The 21296-nt window shown below is 52.9% G+C and overlaps 1 protein-coding gene across 2 annotated transcripts in view; it reads left to right on the top strand.

Moving 5' to 3' along the window:
• FAM167A (family with sequence similarity 167 member A) overlaps positions 1-21296 on the top strand; it is a 35453-nt gene continuing 14157 nt past the window's right edge. Inside the window, exons 1-3 of one of the 2 annotated variants that reach the window (XM_059697607.1) lie at positions 1-363; positions 5763-5857; positions 17110-17898. In XM_059697607.1, the coding sequence (XP_059553590.1) occupies positions 17530-17898 (369 nt within the window). In that variant the 5' untranslated portion in view covers positions 1-363; positions 5763-5857; positions 17110-17529. Of the gene's footprint in view, positions 364-5762; positions 5858-16519; positions 16799-17109; positions 17899-21296 lie in introns of those variants that run through there. The other variant, XM_059697608.1, reaches the window with a different exon arrangement.

Raw genomic sequence — 21296 nt, 5'->3', positions numbered from 1 at the left:
AACGTGCAACTAGCGGGGCGTTAGGACCCGGTGCGCGTCTCCCGACCCCGCGCGCCCAGGTCCCGGAGCCGCGGGAGGAGCGGCTTGAATGGGAGGCTGGAGGGGATCCGGCTGAAAGGGCTGCCCGCCGAATAGCTCTGCCGTCGCCAGGCAACCGTCCTGACGCAACGCAAAAAAAAAAAAAAAAAAGTCCCTTAAAAAAAATAGTGCTGAGAATTCACGGGAGCACGAGTGAAAGAGAGGCAGGAGCCGGCTTAGCCCCTGAGGCCGGGCCAGAGGCTGCCGAGCGGGGAGCCCGCGTCGGGAGTTGGAGGCGGGGACCTCGGTGACACCCCTGGAAGGGGCCTCTGAGCACCCCGGAAGGTGGGTTTGCGGCCGGAGCGGAGGCGATCCCCGGGCTGGGAATCGGCTGGGGGATGTGGCTGTGGCCGGCGGTGCGGGCCGGGAGGGGGCTCCGGGCGCGCAGGTCTCCCCGGCGGCAGGGGCGGGAAGCAGCCTGCCTGGATCCGCGGGGAACACCGATCTCAGGGCGCTGTAAGGGCACACCCCACCTCACCGGCCTCTGGGACTCTTCCCTCGGGGGGCGTGAGACAAGTGGCTGGACTCCATCTCCCAAATCGCAGCTGGCTACCTCCAGGGTTAAGATCTGCGTGGAGATTTGGGGTACCGGGTCTGAGAGGGAGGAGCCCCACTCAGCCTCTCCAGACCGCTGGTCATCTCCAAGCCCACCCTGTCCCTTCTGTCTACTTCAGACTCAGTGACAAAGTTCCTGCCCCGAGCTGCATTTGTAACTCAGGGGACGTGACCAACCCACCGAGGGCGCTTGGGCCCAAGGGTGCGCTGTAGGGCTGAGGCCCATGTGATCAGGGGGAAATGCACAGCCCAAAGGGCCCGCAGGAATGAGCAGGCCAGCCCTGAGTGAGGTTGGGTCGCTGGGAGAGGGCAGGAAGTTCTGTAGTTCCCGGGAGTGAGCAGGTGTCTCCTCCCAGCAAGGCAGGTGGGATGTTCTGCTTTAAAACACACACACACACACACACACACACACACACACACACACACACACACCCTATTGCCTGCATCTGGTTTTCATTCGCCTTGGTGTGTGTGGTTCCTCCTGAGAAGGTCTGGAAGGCAGGTTGGTTTCCACGAACTCCCAGCCATTCCTGGTGAGTCTCAGGTAGGACGAGCCCAGGTTCCCATCCACAGGGCCATCCCCAAAGTGCTCAGGGAGGCCAGGCTCTGAGGCAGCTTCCCACTAGGCACAGATGGGGAGTGCAGAGTGTAGGCAAAGTCCTGGGAGAGCAGTGTGGCGTGCACCTCTGGCCTGACCGCACCCGCAGGGTGGGAGCTGCTGCTAGCATGTCTGAGGGGCTTGGCAAGGCACCTTCGGGCTGTAATTAGAGGGGAAAGACGACAGCTCTTCTGTCCTGAGTGCATTTACCAGCCAGGCACTGCTTGAGATGCCTTCACATCTGTTGGTCATTTTATCTTCACAATTGTCTTCCAGGGGACATAATATCCCCATTTTGCCAACCAGGCTGGAGAAATTTAGTAACTTGGTGCAGTTCATGTGGCTGCTGAAGAGCAGAGAGAGTCATTCAACCTCGAGTGCCTGACTCCTAACTAAGACAGTGCCCTTAAAGGGTGGCTGCTTTAGCAGATCCCAGGAAAGAGACCTAGAGGAGGTTGGAAGCCAGTCTCACCCAGAGCTGTGTGACTGGCTCGTCCTGTGACCTGGGAAGGTTCTTGCCATCTCCAGAGACCCTGTGGAGCCAGGAAAGCCATTTCTTGTATCAGGAGTCTGAAAGGCTCTGTAATCGGGCCTGGCTTGCTTCTGCCCTGCTGGCCTGAAGCAGAGAGAAGGGTCCTCTCCTTCCCCGCCTCCTTTTCCCTCTTCCCATCTGAAGACCCTCAAGTTCTCATGCACTTGTTCTCATCTCTCCTTGTTCTCCCAATTACACTCATGGATTTCCACTAGATTATCAGTCCCGCTCCCGTATTCACCAGCGTGGCCTCTAATAGGAACTCTGGCTGGGAAGTAAATTAAGGCAGAGCCTAAGAATTTCCTGAGGTAGATCCACTGAGCCCCAGACCAACGAGGAAGAAACTGCTTGTTAGGCTGCTCACACACTGGGGTAGTTTTCCATAGGTAAATTTTGCTAGGGGAGAACTCTGTTGGCCCAATAACAGCATCTGGGATTCCCACGACCCGCTGGGGGTATGTTCTCCCCACAATGGCGCTTGGCTTGACGGGGAGGTTGAGCTATTTGCAAAGGTAGAAGGTGAATGATAATCTGAGCAGTTTGCTCTCTGGCTTACATACTAGGGGCAGGGGAGTCCTCACTCATGAACTGGAAACTCTTTAGGGTTAACCAGGATGGCTCTTAAAATGCAAATGTAGCCTAGGATTTGGATAGGGGAGAGGAGTAGGGAGGGAAGGCAAGTTCTGAAGCAGACCTTGAAGGGGTGAGGATGCGTTGAATGAGGGCAGTGGGTACATGGGAGCAGGGTGAGACTGGAGGTGGGAAAGAGGCTCAGAAGCGGGGTGACGTGTAAGCCTGGCTAACTTTCTGATCAGCCTGCAGAATGTGAGCTGCTGCAGAGGGTCAAGCTACCAACTTGAGTTGGGAAGGATACACATATGAGCTTCTCCATGGTTAGGAGAGTGGCCCTGGAGAATGAAATCCCAGCACTTTCCCATCTTTATCCTTCCTCTCCCCCAAGACACACATACTTCTCTCATTGATGAGGAAGGAAAAAAGGGAGAAGGAAGGTGGGCAAGAGGAGAACTTAGAGGCTTGGGCTGCCCCATGCCCATCTTCTTTCCTCCTGAATGCTGCCTGACCTTCCCACACGCACCCTGCAACAATGCTCACCCATGAAAAACTCCTTGGAGAAGGGAGTGGAAAGAGCAGCAGCCCATCTCCCAGTAGGCCCTGCCCATCAAGGAAGGGCTCTCCCATCTCTAGTGGTTGAAGGGTAGTGAGCTCTCCAGCATCAGGGGCCTCTTCACACCTGGGTCCCTGCCCAGCAGCCTTTTCAGAGCCTCAGGAAGGTGTGGAAGTTCAGTTTCTCCCAGGGTGCAGACTGAGTCCATTTCTTCAAGGCAATTTCTCTAGTATGGCCAGAAATTCTCCTCGGGTATTCTGGTCCAAGTGTGGGAGTTGGTAATGGGTCCCCAAAGACTTCCTCAGAGGGCTTGTCCTATGGGAACTCGAAGGGAAGAACTGATTTTCCAAATACATCATGGGCCCAGACAGTGACCTTTGCCTCAGCCACAGTTTCAGGGTTTCTTGAAGACTGAGCAGCATTTCCTCATTCCAGAAAGCCAACAGAGCCTGTGAGTCTGACCCAGGGTGACCCAGAAGGCCAACTGGGGAGTTCTCAGGGGGATGAGTACCCAGGAAGGTTCTGGATCAGGATCCTGGACTGGAGGCCAGTGAGGCTCTGGCACCCCTGACCACCATCAAGTTAAAAGTGGCACTACCTCCCTCTCCTGTGAGCATTGACATGTGCTATGCTCTGGAGACAGCACCATACTGTGAACTGACCTGAATCCATTTGGTCACAACTCTCAGGTTTTGTTGTGTCGGGTGTTTGGTTTATTTGTTTGACAGCAGCCACTGAAAACGTTGAGGATGTGAAGGCAGACCTCATTATCAAGCCGAATAAAAGCAAGCCTTTGACCAAATTCTGCCACATATGCAGATATTTTCTGAGCAACTATTTACTTGCAAATGGGTCCAGCAGCTTGTTCTGTGGGCTAGTTGCAGCCATCTGCGTCTCTAGATGCCTGACCGCATATCCCTTGAGGTCTCACTGCATTCTTTCACCTGCTCTTACAAGAGTCAAGGGTGTCTCAGAATTCATTTGGCCAACCCACATGTCTTGAATACCTCTGCTTTCACCAAGGAGAATGCGTTTCTAATGTTTACTCTGCTAATTATCAAATGCCTGGTATTGAGCCGACAGAAAGACAGCTAAAGTGCTGGCCATAGTCCGCTAGAGTGGGGTGACAGTGTTATTAGAGGCCAAACTAAGAATTTGCATACACTCTACCTCATTGGATCCTTCCAAAGCTTTGAGGTAGTTTCCATTATGATCTCCAACTTATGGATGAGGAACCTGAGAACTATGGGTTTAAATCAATGACCCAAGGTCATAGAATTACTAAGTGTTCTTAGTAATGTGGAAGGAGGTCACACGTCCTGCTTTCTGTTCTGCTTGTGCAGTGCCTGAGCCAAATGTCCCCTCCAAGCCCCAGGGTGGGGGCACCTTGGGTGAGTGGCAGGCAGCACCCAAATGTTGCTGGTCAGGCTGTGCCCAAGCTGGAACCACCCTCAACTCCGCATCCTGGAGTCATTAGGACGGAGCCCTGCCCACACACGGAAACTCCAAGGGCCCTTCAGCCGCCTGGGAGGCCGGCAGGTCCAGACATAGTATGAAAGTGAAGTGACTTGCATGAGCACGGAGCACACCATGAGACTTCTTAGGAAGTCCTCGTGAAACCATTGAGTTGGAACTTGCAGAGTGAGAGAGAAAGCCAGTCATCAGAGCAAACCCACTTGAGCTGGGACTTGTTGATTCTGCTCATTTGAGGTTGGAGCCAATGATCCTGTGGGTTGGGACAGTCCTAAATCGGTCTTGTTTGGGGGACTGAGACAAGTGCCAGTCAGGAGACGCTGTGTAGGCCACATCCCGCAGCGGGAGGATTGTGCATCCCTGGTGTCCTGAGCTGTGAATGGTTCCGCAAGTTTTAGCCAGCTGTTCCCTGTTCTCATAGCCAGAATACCGGCTCAAACTGTGCCTACTTTGATCTCTGAAAATTGCTTTAAAGGCCACCCTGTGTCTACTTTCTGCTCCCTGATCCTTGCTGCCATGGCCTTTGGACAGAGAGTTTCTATGGTCACATGCAGCAGTCGGCAGGGATGGCCGCAGAGGCTGCCTCTGCCCTTCCCCGACATCTCTGCCTTGTCAGGTGTTTTCATGGAGGAAAACCTTGCTTCATAGTCTTCCTTTCCCAGGGCTGATTCCGTGCCTCCCCACCCAACTCTCAGATTCCCAGGCACCTTTCCCCTGCCTGTCAGAGCAGAGCAACCCTTTCCCAGGGCCTCACGTGGCAGAGACTCTGGGTAGCCCGCAGCCCCCTCCCTGCAGCAGCCTGCACTTTCTCCTCTCCTTTCAGTGAGGCAATAAATTAGATTAGATCTATGGCTCCCGGGAGCCAGGGCCCCCCCCCTCCCCCCCTGCCAACAGGGAACACAACTTTTTCTTGGTGATTTCCTCGGCAAATTCTTACACTGGGCAAAATGATGGGAAAGGTCTCCACATTCCCAGCCTATGGCAGAGGCCTGTGAATCTGCTCTAAGCAGGCAGGAGCAGCACCCATCAATTATTCAGCACAGACTGAGAGCTCTGAATGTGCAAAGGTCATAACAAGTATTTTTTATAGATTCTAGCCTCACAATAGCTTAGTGAGACAAAGCAAGGTTTCCCTGTATTCGAGACAACAGAAGCTCAACGAGGAACCAAGATCAACCCAAGCCAGTCAGCCACACTAACGGTGCTGTGTGACCCTGGCAAGTCTGGTGACTTCTCTGGTTTGTGGTTGTTCTGTAATAACTCTCAGGAAGGTCTCTCCGGCCCAGGCCATCCTGTGTGTGTGTGGGCGGGGGCGGGGGGGTAGGGGGGGTAGGGGGTGTGCGGAATCTGTATACTGCAGTGTGATTTCAAAATGTTAGTGATTGCTCTTGTTGTTTCAGGTGCGGAAACAGATGTTTTGAATATGCTGAGGCACAGCTATTAGCACAGGATGTTGCAAACCCACCTGCACTGAGTGACACGTCCAGGAGTACAGGTAGGTCGGTGCCTCTGCCTCTGCTCCCGGTGGGTGTGGCTCTGTGACATGGTGACAGAGTCTATGCTGTGGTTTAGAGTCTGTGCTTGGGGTACAAGGAAGTGCAAAGGCCATTGCACCAAAACACGTTTCTGAGGGAGAGAAGTGGGAGCTTTAGAGGGGAAGTGAGTTGCCATAGTAACTGAAGGTGGGATGGGGCCCTTGGGGCTGTCTCCCAGGCCAGGAGCTCTCCTCTCTCCTGCCCCTGGCTGGGTGTCCAAAAGGGTTGTCTCATTCCCATCTCCCAGCAGTAGTGCTAGGACCCCGGGCAGAAGGTGGCCTGGGGCTGCCTGGAGCAGGAGAATCAAGGGGAGTGAGGAGCTTTCTCCATGAGGCTGAGAGAGATGGACCCTGGAAACTTCAGGTTTAGATTCTTCCAGCTGAGCTACCTCATCTGAAAAGGCACCCTGTTTCTATGTGTCTATATTTAAATCCTATGAAAATATCCAGATGGCCTTGCTTGGCCAGGTGTTCATCCAATGGACCAGTCACTCTTGCCAGAGTAAGACCTAAAGGAATGTCTGCCTGGGTCACATGAGTGTTCCTGGGGGTGGTGGCAATGGGCAGGGAGCTATAACTCACAGTCCCTTCAGATCACCTGAAACAGGGGTGGTGCCCACAGAGGGATGCTAAACAAAGACATAGTTGACCGCCTAACAGGTACATCAGAAATGTAACTAAGTCATGCAACGTAGGAAGACGAGGGTCAGTACCCAAGACTGGTGTAGAAAAGTGCTAAAATTTTGTTTGGAGAGCAAGTGGTCAGTTCCATTCAGAAAGAGCAATGACTGTAGAATGAGGTGGTGAACTAGGCTCGAAGACTTAGTCAAATTCAAACATGAGTTTATGGGGAAAGGATAAAGCATAGAATTTAGACCAGCCTCCCCCAAATCCCTGCCCCCACCCCCTAATTCAGACTCACTAGAAACATCTTGATCTTGCAAGTCTTACCCATGAACCTGCAGGAGGTCTTCTGGGCAGGAAACCACCTGGATGTGTGAACTATTCAGGCTAGAATTTGTTCACTGATTCACAACATTGCAGTCTCCAGCATTCATTGAACATCTGCTGTTTGCAGAGGCCTGTGCTCAGGACACAAAAGAGAAAGTAATGCCCTTCCCATTGAGGAGCTAGACATCTGGTCAAGGAGACAGGACACTCTCACAGTTCAAGGTCATACAGGCCAGTGAGCCATGAGCGTAATGGAAGCCAGTGCCAGAATTCAGACAAGGAATGGCCTGGAAGGTGGGGTGTCTTTGAGGGCTTAGGAGAGGAGGCAAGCCTTCAGTTAAGCCCTAAAGCAGAGCTTTAGAATTGGTGAGGATCAGTGAGTTCCCAAATGGGCCAATGACAAACAAAGGGATAAAAGTTCTCCTTTATTCATTCATCCATTCAATCACTCATTCATTCATTCAACAAGTTTACTGAGCACCTACTATGTGCCAGGCACAGCAGTAAACACGAGAAAGTCACTGTCCTCAAGGAGAAGTCAGGTGAGAGAGCCAAGGCTTGAGAGCAGGGAACACAGCCTAGAAGAAATGGCTGGATTTGCACAATGGTTTGCTGCCGGGACAGGAGGAATAATCCATAGCTTCCAGGAAGTGGAAGTGGAGGGTTCTTTGTGTGCAGCGTGCAACTGGCAGGTGTGCTCTCCCCTGAGGTGTAGATCAAGGGCACATTTGGGAAAGACCTCACTGTCATGTGCACTCTTGACACCACCCCACTTCTCTCACTAGCATCCCCCCTTGCCCATCATGATACACATGCAGCAATGTAACCCACCCCTATCCCCCCACCTGTACACAAGCTCACACAACGTCCCAACACCATTCTCTCCCACCACGCACACGTAACTGGTGCCAAGGGTCTGGCCTCTGGGTGTCCGTCCCCCCTCTCAGGCGCTCCCAGGACCAGCTCTGACCAAGACCTGGATAAAGATGAGCCAGGATAGATGATCTGTGTAGAGCCAGACCAGCGGGTGTCTCCTCCTGCTTCGGTCACCATGGCAACCTCTGATGAGGAGAGAAAACACAATCTCTGGAAGCTCCTGGAAGCTCCCTGGCTCCTGTGGGCAGCTCTGTGGGGCGCAGGCCTGTGTCCCCCAGCCTCTCAGCCCCAGCATTAGTGCTCCTACAAGTCTGCAGAACACAGGCGGGGATTTCACTGGCTCCATCCAATGCTGCCGCCGGAGGTCAGTCCTGAGTCCTGGCCCTGAGCTCCCTCTTTTAGTTGAGCACCAGGATTTATGAGTAAACCCAGACCAGAAAACCTGCCTTGTCACAGCTCTGAGTCAGAGTCCCAGGCCAAATGACCCCATATCCACCTGGTGGAAAGCATTATCTGCTTTAGAAAAGGAAAGTAAAAGGCTGAGGTATCAGTATGGCCTGAGCCACCATGAATTTCTTTCTGTTTATAAAACAGGTTCTAGTCCACTGAGCCCTTCCCTCACTCTCATGCCTCTGCAGGGTGGATGCTGCATCACCCCATTTTTCAAAAGAGGGGCAGAGACCCAGGCAGTAAGGCAAGGTGACTCCCCAAGTCTCACTGCTCTCCCTGGGGGTGGTTCTGGTCTCAGAATGCAGACCCACAGCCTGGGGAGCTGGGGTCCCCCTTTGATCTCACCCTCAGTCACATGGGCCCTGCCTTGGTCTCAGGTAGGAGATGGGAACATGCGGCTCTGCGGAGAGAAGGGAGGTGGCCTGGCCTGGCCAAGACTGGGAGTCAGAGTGGGGGCTTCAGCTGCCTTTCCTGCAGCCCTCTGATTGCCCCCCGCCCCTCATACAAGCGCTGGCTATGGATGGGGAAGATGCTGCTTGTCCTTAGGCCACTCCTGAGCTCAGGGAATGACTCTCTCTAAGGAGGGTTTGAGGCTTAGTGACACAGGCAACACGCTCAACAGAGGTGCTGGCTTTCGCGAGTGACCCCTGACCTGGTTGAGGAGCATGACAGCCTCAGAAGGGGGTGAATGCTCAGAGGTGGCAGAAGGCTCAGCAGCAGACACAGAGCCAGAGGCACTGTGCCCCAGGAGCAGGCCCGTGGCTGTGGTCTGTCTCCTGCGGGGACATTTCTGCTATGAAGAATTGGCCATACTGTGGTTAAGGATCCTGCAGGATCCGAGTTTCCTCAGCAAGACAGGCCTGGGGGGATGGGATGTCTTCCTGCCTTCATGTGCCCACCATTGCCTCCTATCCGCTTCTCTGTTGCTGGGAGCAGGGCCGGCCTGGACTGCAGTCAGGGCCTCACATGCCTGTGCAGAGCAGTCTGTGGCTCCTCTGTTGAGCGTTCTGAGGGTGTCACCAAGCCTAAAACCAGAGTGTGTCAGTTTATACACAAGGACCCATGGATGGCACTTTTGCTGGAAGGAAGAGTGTAAGTTTACATGCATGAAGTTGTTATGGCCTCACCAAGCACTGCCTGTAGTAGACTGTAAATTAGGAAACATAGCTATGAATGCAGATGGACTCCTGGTAAAAGCTTCTTTAAGAGGACAATGGTCACCGCCCCGTGGTTCTCCCTGGAGGTGGCACCAGCCCCTCTAAAGGACACATGGAATCGTGGGGAGGGGAGTCACACTGTTTCATGACACTGCTCAGCCCTCAGTTATACATATGGCCTCCCCAAATGAGTTGTACGTTCCCCCTCATTTCAGCCAGGGCTCTTGGTTGTAAGCATCAAAAGACAACATTATTGTAAGGTGTTCACAGAAGTGGCAGGAGGTAAAGACTCAAACAGGCAGAAGCAGGGCCGCTGGGAAAACAGGAGAGAGTCCTGTGAGGGAAATGAGCCCCTGAGACCATTTCAGAGAGGTGTTAGGTTATTACCCACACAGCGCCCCACACCCCTTTTGACACCAGGCGTGTGAGTTTCCACACCAGCCGATTCCCGGTTCTCTGCAGCCACCAACTGGGTCGCCTGCACTTTAACTCAATTTGACACTGAATACCTAAAGCTGGCATCAGATTCCGCCAGTTAGGGGCTCAGTCCACTAGACTGTCCCCCACATCACACATCAATCGCAAGTCCCAGGTTGTCACCTGTATTTCTAAATGACTGGCTATCAATCAGGTGTGAGGGAGGGGTGCAGAGCTCCCAGGCCCTCCCAGGCATGTTGCCCTCCCAGCACCCCCTGTCTTCCCCAACCTGGAAGCTCTCTGAACCCCTTCAGTTAGGCTTTTTTTGGAGGCCTCATTAGATAGGCATGATCTATCACCTGGTTATTTCCCCTGGCCACCGGCGCTATCCTGAGGGGCTACCCAAGTGTCAGCTCATTGACATGAGCTCCAGTGGGGTCGAGAGAGCCTTGCTATGAGTAACAAAAGATGTTCCTTTCATTTGTATCAGCATGCAGCTGTCCCAGGAGCTGGGGACAAAAAGCAGACATTATAACAGAGGTTTTCCTATCACTCTCGTCACCTAGAAGATTAAAAGGGTTTTTAGGAGCCCAGCAGTGGTGGCTCAGTGGTTAAGTGTCAACCTATGAACCAGGAGGTCACGGTTGGATTCTGGGTTAGGGCACATGCCCAAGTTGCAGGCTCAATGCCCAGAAGCAGGTGTGCAGGAGGCAGCCAATCAATGATTTCTCATCATTGATGTTTCTATCTCTCTCTCTCTCCCTCTCCCTTTCTTTCTGAAATAAAATATAAATATAAAATGTAAATATAAGTATATATTTAAAAAGGGTTTTAGGAGCTCTGTTTCAGGAGCTGGGGATAGAGACCAAATATATTTCTTATTATATCACAATAACAGACCCCGCAACAGTCCTTTTTCAGGGATGGCTTAGCTAATTCTACCTTCCCCACAGGTCACATCTGCCTCCGAGGCTGGATGTGGCCACAAATGAACCCCACCTGACCCTCCATTCTGCCCTCACACACCAGATTCAGAGGCCTGGGCCTGGGTATCTGATTGGCCAAGTTCAAATCACATGTTTACACCTGGTTGCCACGGCACCTGGTGGCCAGGGAGGAGGGAGCACGTGATCCTCTGGTTTCAGAGGGCAGGTGCCCGGCCTGTTTGCTCTCCCGCACAAAACGGGGAGCTCCCTACCAACAGTAAACGGCAAACAAACAAAAGACAAATATCAACAAATATTGGCCATGTTATTCTATATTCTTTGTCCAACACATGCTTATGTTGGCTGCAAAGGTCAGAAACCCAGTCAAAGAAGCTTAAGCAAAGAGAGTATGTAAGCTATATGATCAAGGTCAGGTGGTGCCTTCCAACAGGGCCGAGGGCCTCTGGCTATCTCACATGCTTGGCTTGGTTCGTCAGGCAGCCCCTCTGCCTGTGGTAAGCGAGATGGTGAGCCAACAGCCCCAGCCAGCAGGGGACATGCAGCTCCAGGGTGGTTCTGATGCAAAACCCCAGGAGGGCTCTGATTGGCTCAGCTCGAGTCATGTGACCGCCCTGAGGCCAGAGAGGGACCGGCAGTCCCCAGCAAGCACATGCAGGGGTTCCCCATAGGAAAAAAAAAAAATGCTCCTTCAAGAAGGAGGGAAGGGATGTTGAGTGGAAATTGCCTGATGATGCTGGATGGGGAGGAGGGCCTAGAGCTGTATGTGGGATACTGAATGGCCCTGTCTGTGTGCCAGCACCTAGTCCTGGCCCTTGATGCAGGGTGAGGTCGCTTCTGTCTTCTTAGGGTCTGACAGCCTGTGTCCAGGACTCTGAGGTCAGGGCAGGTCTGATAAGGGCAGGCGGTAAAGGTGCCATCGCAGGAAGTCCAGGTCCACTCTGCTTCCCTGAGCCTGTCCAGACCGGCTCAGACCTGAGCAAGTATAGGTCACAGTGAGTGAGAGTGTGTGTTAGGGGTGGGGGATAGGAGAGGGGAAATCTGTTCCATTTGCTTATTTAGCCCATGAACATTTAAAGAGAGCAGCATGGCGCTAAGTGCTGGAGGTTCCAGGATACAAAGCCTGGTTCTCACCTTCATGAAGCTCGGTCTGGTGGACAACACCATCAAGAAGGTCCTGGCCTGGATGGTGTGGCTCAGTTGGTTTGAGTGTCATCCCGTGCACTGAAAGGTCACTGGTTCAATTCCTGGTCAAGGGCACATGCCCAGGGTGCAGGCTTAGTCCCAGGTTGGGGTGTGTACAGGAGGCAACAAATTGATGTTTCTCTCTCTCTATTCCCTTTCCCTTCCTCTCTAAAATCAATAAAGACATAAAACGAAAAAAAGAAGGTCCCTGGTAGAAGTGCTGTGGCTTGAAAGGGCCAGTAAGTCTAGTGGTTACAACCCAAGGTGGAGCCGGCTGCAGGGGTTCAAATCCCAGCTTCACCACTTAGTTCTGTGACCATGGACAAGCTATTCGCTCCGTGCCTCGGTCTCCTCGTCTGTGCAATGGAGACAATGATGATACTTGCCCCAGAGGTTGTTGTGGGGACTCAATGTGTTAGTGCATGTAAAGCTCTTAGAACAATTCCTGGCGTGGTGTGCTCTGAGTAAGCGTTAGCTAATATTGTTGTGATGACATCATTGTTTCTCTGAAGTGCTCTTGTTGCACCCACTGCTCGGGCAAGTTAAGGAAAACGTCCTGAAGGAGAAAATTCCTGAGAACTGAGGCGTAGAGGGAAGGGAAGGGCATTGCAGGCTGAGGGAACAGCTGGTACAAAGTCGCAGGCCTGAGAGAGTGTGGAATTCTGTGGGACGGGAGTGCTGGACAGGTGGGCCTTTATGGAGAAGAAATGGAACGGTTCTAGCGAAGAACCTAAGACCGGAAGGAGCAGGCACAGGCCCGTAGGTCCAAACAGAGAGCGGGCAGCTTTCTAGTTTCTCAGAAGAATGTAGGGCAACAGGTCTGAGAGAGACAGACAGACAGAGACAGAAAATGGGCCAGCAGCCCCCTGTACCATCCCCTGCCCTCGGAGCCCATCTAGGAAGTGGGTTTGAAAGTTGTCCAAGTGAACAGATTAGGTCATCATGAGGCGAGGTGTTGGCTGAGTGACTGAGCTGCACCCACATGGCTCCTCCGGCAGCCAGAGGAATTAGCTCATGGCTGGCACAGCCCTTCCCTCCCACAGCCACCGTGGTCTGGAGCGAGCCAGGCAGCCTGCTTGAACAGCAGCCGCTGCGTGCAGAAAGGCATGTCCCCACTGCAAAAAGGCCCACATGCCCCGGGGCTGGTCCCTTGCAGGGGGGTGGGTGGACTGCCTGGTGGGCCTCACCTGGGCCTGGGGGGACTATGGTCTGACCTTGTTTTTCTGGCTGCCCCAGGTCCCAGGCCTGGCTTTCCTTCTCAGGCTCTCGCCTTTGCAAAGCCCAGAGTGAGAGAAAGTGTGTAGGAAGGACTTAGGTTAGGTGTAAAGAAAGCCTGACTGTCCAGGCATTAGAGGGTCCCTCCTCCAGAGCCCACACCCTGGAAGTTCCTGGTTTGTCCAGATAAGTGGAAGCCCCCACTGCCCTTCGGCCCCGGAAGCTGGCCAGCGCTCCTCTGCCCCCTGCACCTGGCTGGCACCTCTCCTGCAGCTCAGACTGGGTCCAACTCAGTCATGCCTGGCCTGGCCTGCATGGGTGACATTCTGGAAGGGAGGGAGGGAGAAACCCCACTGGACCCTGTGGCCCTGGGACATCCGGAGAGGCAGTGTTCCCTGGTTCAGTGACCAGGGGGACAGATTTGGTTTCAGCAAATCCCGGGGAATGCTGCGGGCGATAGGAGGCAGTCGAGGACTTGGTCCCTGCAGGCTGCACATGACCACACCTCCTAAAGGGCTGAGTCCCTGGTCCACCACACGTGCCGTGATGATAGTAATAATCCTCAGGTGGGTACCGCTCTTACAGGTTGCAGAGCTTTCACAGGTGAGTCCAGCTGATTCTCACAGCATCCTTGAGAGGCAGATGGGGAGGGGGGTGCCAGTGCACAGATTAGGAAACTGAGGCCAAGAGGAGAGGGCTGATTCCAGGGGCTTGCATCCCACCCCAGTCCTTGCTCTCACCTCATGGCTAACACAATCAAAACGGGGTCACCTGGGGCCCCAGGCCATGAGCTGGGGTATTTACTAGTAAAATGTGAGCAGGAAGGGAAGGGAGCAGGTATATTGTGGTGATTTTGTAAACTGGGCTCTTTTTCCTCCTCGCTATGGCTGACTTCATCTGGCGTGATGAAAATGCAATCGAGACCTGAAAATCGGGTGGGAGCGGGGAGGTGGGGCCCACCGACTTCATCTCAGTTGGCTTTCCAGGAAGGACGGAAGGGTGCGGAGATGGGCTCAGGTCAGGGGCCACCAGGATGACTGCTCAGGGCCGCCCGAAGGGGCCATCTGGGGCTATGACTGATGTGGCATGGATAGGTCTTATCATCTTAAGGATAATATTTTTTTAAATTAAATTTATTGGGGTGGCATTGGTTAATAAAATTGTAAAGGTTAAGAATAATACTTTTTAAAGTGTGACTTTAGAGGTATACTTTTTTGAAGTATACCACTCACCAGGTTAAGGGCTCACTATTTGCTACCTTAATCCTCACAATGACCTATGAAGCCCACAGTATTACCCCAGGGCCTGCTTCATAAGGAGGGACCTAGGCAGTCCCGCAGGGCCCTGCGCCTGGGTTAACGCTCTGCGGTGCCATCTTAAAAGTCTTCGTTCTTTTTAAAAGGAGCCCTGCATTCTCATTTTGCACCAACTCGGGCAAATTCCATAGCCGATCCTGGTGACCCCCACTTCTCAGAAGCGGACGCAGAAGCAGGGTGGCCATAAACACAATATGCCCACGATCAGAGTTGGGTGCCCCGGAGTCTGACCCGAAGGCCCACACTCTCTGGAGTAGAAAGAGGCTGATTAGAGTCTGAAAACTGTGCCTAAGTCCCATTCCTGCCACCTCCCCGCTGTGGAATGGGGTGATCCCTCCCACTGCTCGGGGCTACTGGGAGGAGCAGGGGTGTGCACAGGGGTGCTTTTACACACTCCCTAAGGCTCAGCGGGTTGAAGGATCATCATTAGCTGACTCACAGGGCGCTGGTGCTCCTGTTAATGCCCCCAAGTTGCCCTGACGTTGTCTTCACAGGCCTTCTCTGAATTGATTTAGAAACTGATAATTAACATAACCTCCCCCTTCCCAAGGAGGCAGCTTCATAAAGTCATCCAGCCATAACTGTCACCCGCCCCAAACGGAGACCCTTCCCTAACAGGTTCTCCCTCCGCTGTAGATGTCCTGCCGTCTTCCGTGGGTGCGTAGCTGGGGGAGACGGAGGGGAGGTGAGACTTCCCATTAGTTTCACCTGCTCATGGTTGCCTGCAACTAGATCCTCTCCAAAAAGCATTGCTGGGAATAATCAGAGCTCCTGTGTCAGTGGGAAGAAGCCTTTCTGGGGTGAAGCCGCCCCAAGGCACACTCAAAACAGATCTGGCATCTCAGCAAAGAGGTAGACAGCGCCTGGGAGTGGCCCCAGAAAGCGACTAATAGGTCTTTAGAAGAGATTCTAAAGATGCCTGTGTGACCACGTGACTGCACAGAAAGACACCCATGAGAACACCCCACCTAAGCCTACAGAATACATGGACCAACCTTAGTTCTGCCAATGCCCCAAACCCAGGAGGTTGATATTATGGCCCCATTTTACAGGCAAGGAAACGGAGGCTCAGCTAGCCTGACAGCACCCTCAGCTAAGGCAGTCTGATTCCACATCTGGTGTTTCTATCTAGGAACCCCGGCCTCACTCAGACCCCTTGGGGAGCTTTAATATACACGGAGTTCCACTCCACATTAACTGAGTTACCGCCCCCAGGAATGAGGCCTGGCAATGCACCATTTTTGGAAATTCCTTAGGGGATCCCCACCTGTGTGGTTGGAGGTGCATCCAGGTTTCCCTGCCATCAATTAGGGTGGAATAGTCCTCTTTGTTCCTCAGGGGTGCCCCAAAGCAGGGGCAGCAGAGCATGGGAAAAGGGCAGCCAGTCTTCCTCTGGGCAGATTACAGCACAGGCGGGCATTGTAGAAACACCTGGAACAGACAGCAAGCTCTGCTCTTCTTGAGCACCTCATGCCCCTGTGGGAGAGAAGCCGCACCGCCTCCCTGAGTGGCCCCGCCTGTGTTTTGATTTTGCTCCCCTCCAATTCTGCCTCGTCCTGTGCCTGCCCACCGTCACCCAGCACCCAGTCCCCTCACCACAAGCAAGCACACTCTCAGTTCCAGTTTTATTTTCCTTGCAGAGACCTTTTAAAAGGCACCTACAAGTCAATAAAAGTCTCTTCCTCCCCCCCACTCTTCCACACCAAGGTGGCACCCTCTCCAGGCTGCAAATGCCCTGTGTTTTCCAGGGAAGCTGTGTCTTGGACGTTGTTCCATATCCCTTCATTCTTTTTCGCAGCTTGCCCCAGCACAGATTTTTTAAACACCCCGACAGCCAAGAAGTTCCCTCCATAGTCTGAGTCAAAGGGTCCTGCTCTGATATACCCTGTGGGTGCAGGGACATGGAGGGGGGCGCGGCAAGGTCTAACTCCAGGTCACTTCTCTACCCTGTGCCCTGATATTATGGGGCAAGCACCTTGGCTCAACCTTCTCCCCAGAGGTGGGGAGGCCAAATCAGATGAGGGAGCCGAAGCCCTTGCCCCGGAGGCACTGCTGTGTGGGCAGGACCGTGCTAACCATCTTCCCAGAATGGTGAGTCACCTGAATTCATCGGTTCCTCCTGGGCTGCAGGTCTGTTTGCTTCCTCCTCTGAAGAGTGAAGTAGGTGTTGCTTTGGGAGGAAGCCGCTGAGAGTGGCCGTAGGACTGGCCGTGAGGAGCTGGTGCCTGAGGACAGGTGCTGTGGTGGGTGGGGTGGGCGGGGTCAGTGGTTCCTGGCCCCAAGGCACACCTGCGCTGCTTGGGGACCCTCAGGCAGCTGCCCTCACGGAGACCTGAGCCCTCAGAATCCAACCACCTGCCCCTGTCCTGGCTAATTGCTGGGAGCTCTTCGGTGAGTCATTTAACCCCTGAGAGACTCAGGTGTCTCACATGCAAAATGGGGACAAAAGCAAAGAATCACAGACTTGCAGTGAGGACGATGAGGTAACAGAGGCGCCGTCACTTCATAAATCGTGAAACCCTGTACAAAGTATTGATTTATTATGAACTCCCCTGCACCACGTTAAGGTATTAAAATCGCCTCATGTCTAGTCCTGAAGTCGCAATTAGCAGCCTTGTCACTGAACCTGTCAGTGTCCCCTGCCCAGGAGCGCGCAGGTCCCGCTCACAGCCGTTACTGACATTGTTCGCATCCTTCCTCAGGGCCTCCCTGGACTGGCCAGCAGCTTCTCGCCACCTGCCCTTCCCCACAAGGAGGGAGCTGCTTCCCCGCCCATCTCTGATCCCGCCTGCATCTCCGGGACTGATAGATCTTCTTGGCAAAGCTGCCCCAAAGATTCCTGCTAACGCCTGTCTGTTCCTGCCTTGTGCGGAGCACGGCGCCCACGGGACTCCGGAGACAATCTTAAACCCAAAGCTCTACTGTTGCTCTGGACGGCACCCTGTGCGCTCCTGCCTAGTCCCTCTCGGCTCCGGGAGCTGCTCACACCCCAGCGATGCCCACGGGAGCCTTGGCCCCAGCTGGGTGAGACCACTCCAGAGTGGGCCCCAACCTTACCAGCCGCCAGGACTCCCTCATCACCTCCACCACCTCCCCTGTCCGACCACCCAGCAGGCTCTAGGATGTCTGTGCCCCAGATCCAGGTGGAAGAAGTGGTGGTGGGGGAAGAGGTGCTGGCGGGAGCAGCCCCGCCTCCTGACGACCACCTCCGGAGCCTGAAGGCCCTGACTGAGAAACTGAGGCTGGAGACCCGCAGGCCCTCCTACCTGGAATGGCAGGCGAGGCTGGAGGAGCAGGCCTGGCCCTTCCCCAGGCCGGCTGCTGAGCAGCGGGAGTGTGGGGAGGAAGAGCCCTCCCTGCCGCCGAGAGAGCCCAGGCAGCACCCACCACCTAATGCCAGTGCCAGCCGGGATGCCGGGACCGGGTCCACGGGCAAGCTGGAAGGCTTTGAGAATATCGACGAGGCCATAGCCTGGCTCAGGAAGGAACTGGTAAGTGGCTGCCCCTGCAAGGATCCCCAGATGCCATTCTCTGTGTGTGTCTGTCTCTATCTCTGTCCCCCTCTCTCTGTTTCCGCCCCATCTCTATCTCTCCCACGTGCACATCTGTCCTTTCCTATTAAATCAAAGGTCAGATTTATTGCCATGTAGTTACATGACATCCCTGCATCAATAAGCCCCTGATCACAGGTACTTATGAAGCAAGTGTTGCCCACGAGAACCTGAGCCCATGAAGGTGTCCCCCACCTTCCCCAGTGCCACTCCTGATGTTAGTCTTTGTAGGCAGAGCCTGTTTGGTTGCCCTGCACAACCCCAAAAAACACATCCCCACTGGGGCCTGGAATCCCCCATGAGTTGAAATAACCGTGGCTGGGGCCGGGGGTGTTCTTTTTTTTGGTTTTAATCTTCGATATTGAGACTGCTTCTTAAAACGCGCCATTCCTCTATGTCAGCGGTTCTCAACCTTTCACAGGGGTCGCCTAAGACCATCCTGCATATCAGATATTTACATTATGATTCATAACAGTAGCAACATGACAGTTATGAAGTAGCAACGAAAATAATTTTATGGTTGGGTCACAACATGAGGAACTGTATTTAAAGGGCCAGAAGGTTGAGAACCACTGCTCTATGTCTTTGGTAACTGGGGTGTAAGTTGATTTGCATAAAAGATGGGGCATCTGTGGGTTCTTTGTGTCCCTGGGTGCTCAAGGGGGTGCAGGAGGGGAGGGGAGATGGACCCACGGTGGCCAGGGCAGACCCTGGAAGTTGCCCTTTCAATTCCTGAGGCGGAACTGCTTTCATTTGTTTTCATAAAGAGGAACAAAAAAATATTTCCATTAATCAAGGACTCAATTTGTTGGGTTAGGGTTCATTGAGGTTCTATTGCTTTTGGGGAGCAGAGGCTTTTACTTTCTAAGTGAGCATTCCCCATTGGCTCCCATTGGGGTGGAGAGCAGAGACGGAATTCCCTGTGTGTAAACCAGTGGGGAGTTCTCTAGAGCTTGTCCTCGTCCTGTAGCATCAGAGAGAGGTGCCTCCCAACCCAGGCTGCATATTAGAATCCCCACGGAAACCTGGAAACCTCCCAAATCCTAGATCACATCCCAGACCAATCAAATGAACACCTTGCGGGGAGGGGGAGTTGAGGACCCAGGAATCAGTGGTTCTTAAAGCTCCCAGGTACTTCACAAGCACAACCTAGGGCAGTGATGGCGAACCTTTTGAGCTCGGCGTGTCAGCATTTTGAAAAACCCTAACTTAACTCTGGTGCCGTGTCACATATAGAAATTTTTTGATCTTTGCAACCATAGTAAAACAAAGACTTATATTTTTGATATTCATTTTATATATTTAAATGCCAGTTAACAAAGAAAAATCATCCAAAAAAATGAGTTTGCGTGTCACCTCTGACACGCGTGTCATAGGTTCGCCATCACTGACCTAGGGGGTGAACCATTGCCACAGGCCCACGGGCCATGCTCATATTTGTTGCCAAGCCATTGCAAGCCAAGCAGAACAAGTTGTCTGGCCAGCGTATGCTAGCTGAGAGGAGGAAGGTGAGCCAGGTCGAGGACAGCCGTTGGTAATGGATAGAATAATCCTCCATAGGTGGAGGGAGGAACATTGTTAGGACTGTCTTGGCTGTCAAAGGCTGTGTTGGGTGCAAGTTCCTCAGCCAGGGAATTGACCCCTCTGGGTGCAGGAAATTGGAAGAACAGATGAGTGACAGTAGGTAGGTGGGACATGCTTTATTATGAGCAAAGCAGCCAGCAACTGGCTGGTCAGTGGCAGCTTATAAACACCCTCAAACAAAAGCAGCCTCGTGCCAATTAGTGATGCTTGCTTGCTCGTGCTACATTAACATAAACAGGTTATCTAAGAATGCATGGGTGTGGGGGCAAAAGGAGAAACAAGATTGGAGGGAGTCCCAGCCCTCACTCCATTACCTCTGTGATTCTTACAACAGGCCTGTGTGATTACAGTGATTGTGCCCCTTTTACAGATGCGTAAACCAAGGCTCATAGAAGTCAGACGACCTGCCTAGAATCATATGATTAGTAGGTGGCAGAGCCAGAGCTTGAACTCAGCCTTCCCCACTGGGAGTAGAGCACTTTGGGGAGAGAGAGAGAGAGCCAGGAGATGAAGCTGGAGAGATAGCCCTCCTGCAGAGGGCGCTCAGACATGCCACCCTGGCTGCAGGGTAGAGAATCGCTTAGAGCAGCGACTCAGACGCTAATGTGCGTACAGGTCACTAGGGTCTCTTGTTCAAATGAAGATTCTGATCCTAAAGATCTGAGATGAGATCCATGATTCTGAATTGCCACCAAGCTCGAAGGTGATGCTACCCTGCTGGTCCACAGACCACAGTTTGAGAATCAGGACTGATAGGCAGGCAAGACTGGGGCTAGGGGACTAAGAAGGTACCTCAGAGGGAAGCCCAGGAATCCCCAAGCCTGTACCCTGCACCCTGTCCCTTTTGGCGTGGGGCTCGGCCAGTGAATGGGCTTCTGGGAACTAGTCACAGCATCCTGCACTGAGGGTCCAAGAACCCAGTTCTTTCAGAAGAGGGAATGTCTAAGGTCAAAAGCAACCCAAACACCAAAGGGCAGGCAGGCCAACTCAAATGCATGCAATTCTGCCCTTTTCAGAGATTAAACAGTAACAAGGCAACTCGTAAAATCCTGATTGATTTAAAAACAAGATTTCAACATTTGAATAATAAACCCATTCTTCTGTTTTTAAATCTCAGTCAAAACATTAAACTCCATGTCATTGTTTTTTCTAATTTATCATCTGTTAACTCATTCAAGGTATTACTTAAAATTACCAGTTCTTTTTTTAACTCAGTGAAAGTAGTTTCAAATCACTTTTAAGCCCAGAATCAAGTGTTCTCTCCACCTGAGCAAGCCCTCTCTGCTGACTTGTCCGGCTCAGGTGCAGATTTGTTTTTCGCCCTGAAGTGGCCGAGAGAACAGACTAGAAATCTATAATTCCGTCACGTGTGGCTGTTTTCCCTACAGAAAGCCAAACACTCAATATGACCGGTGTTTTGGCTCAGTTGTGGGTTTGCGTCCAGTGGTTCTCTGACCTTCATGAGGCGGTCCCAGCAGCAGTTACCGGAACCAGCAAGGCGTTGGTTGTCAGTGTTGACCCTTTTAGAGGCAGGCCATGTTGGTCTGGAAAGATCAGCTTGTCTGGCCTCTGCCTCCTGCAAGTCCAGCTCAAAGACACATAGTGACTGCCTGGATCTTGACTTGTTTCCAGGTCTTTAAAGGCTCCCAACTGCTCCCTCAGGGGTCTCCTTTCCCTCTCACTTTCCACCAAAGGAAATGACAGTCACTCTTGACTGCCTCCAGGGACTTTCAAGTAGAATGGGTGTATGTTTT

The sequence above is a fragment of the Myotis daubentonii genome, chromosome 5 (assembly GCF_963259705.1).
Source record: "Myotis daubentonii chromosome 5, mMyoDau2.1, whole genome shotgun sequence".
NCBI lineage: Eukaryota > Metazoa > Chordata > Mammalia > Chiroptera > Vespertilionidae > Myotis > Myotis daubentonii.
This window is presented reverse-complemented; position numbering and strand designations above follow the sequence as displayed.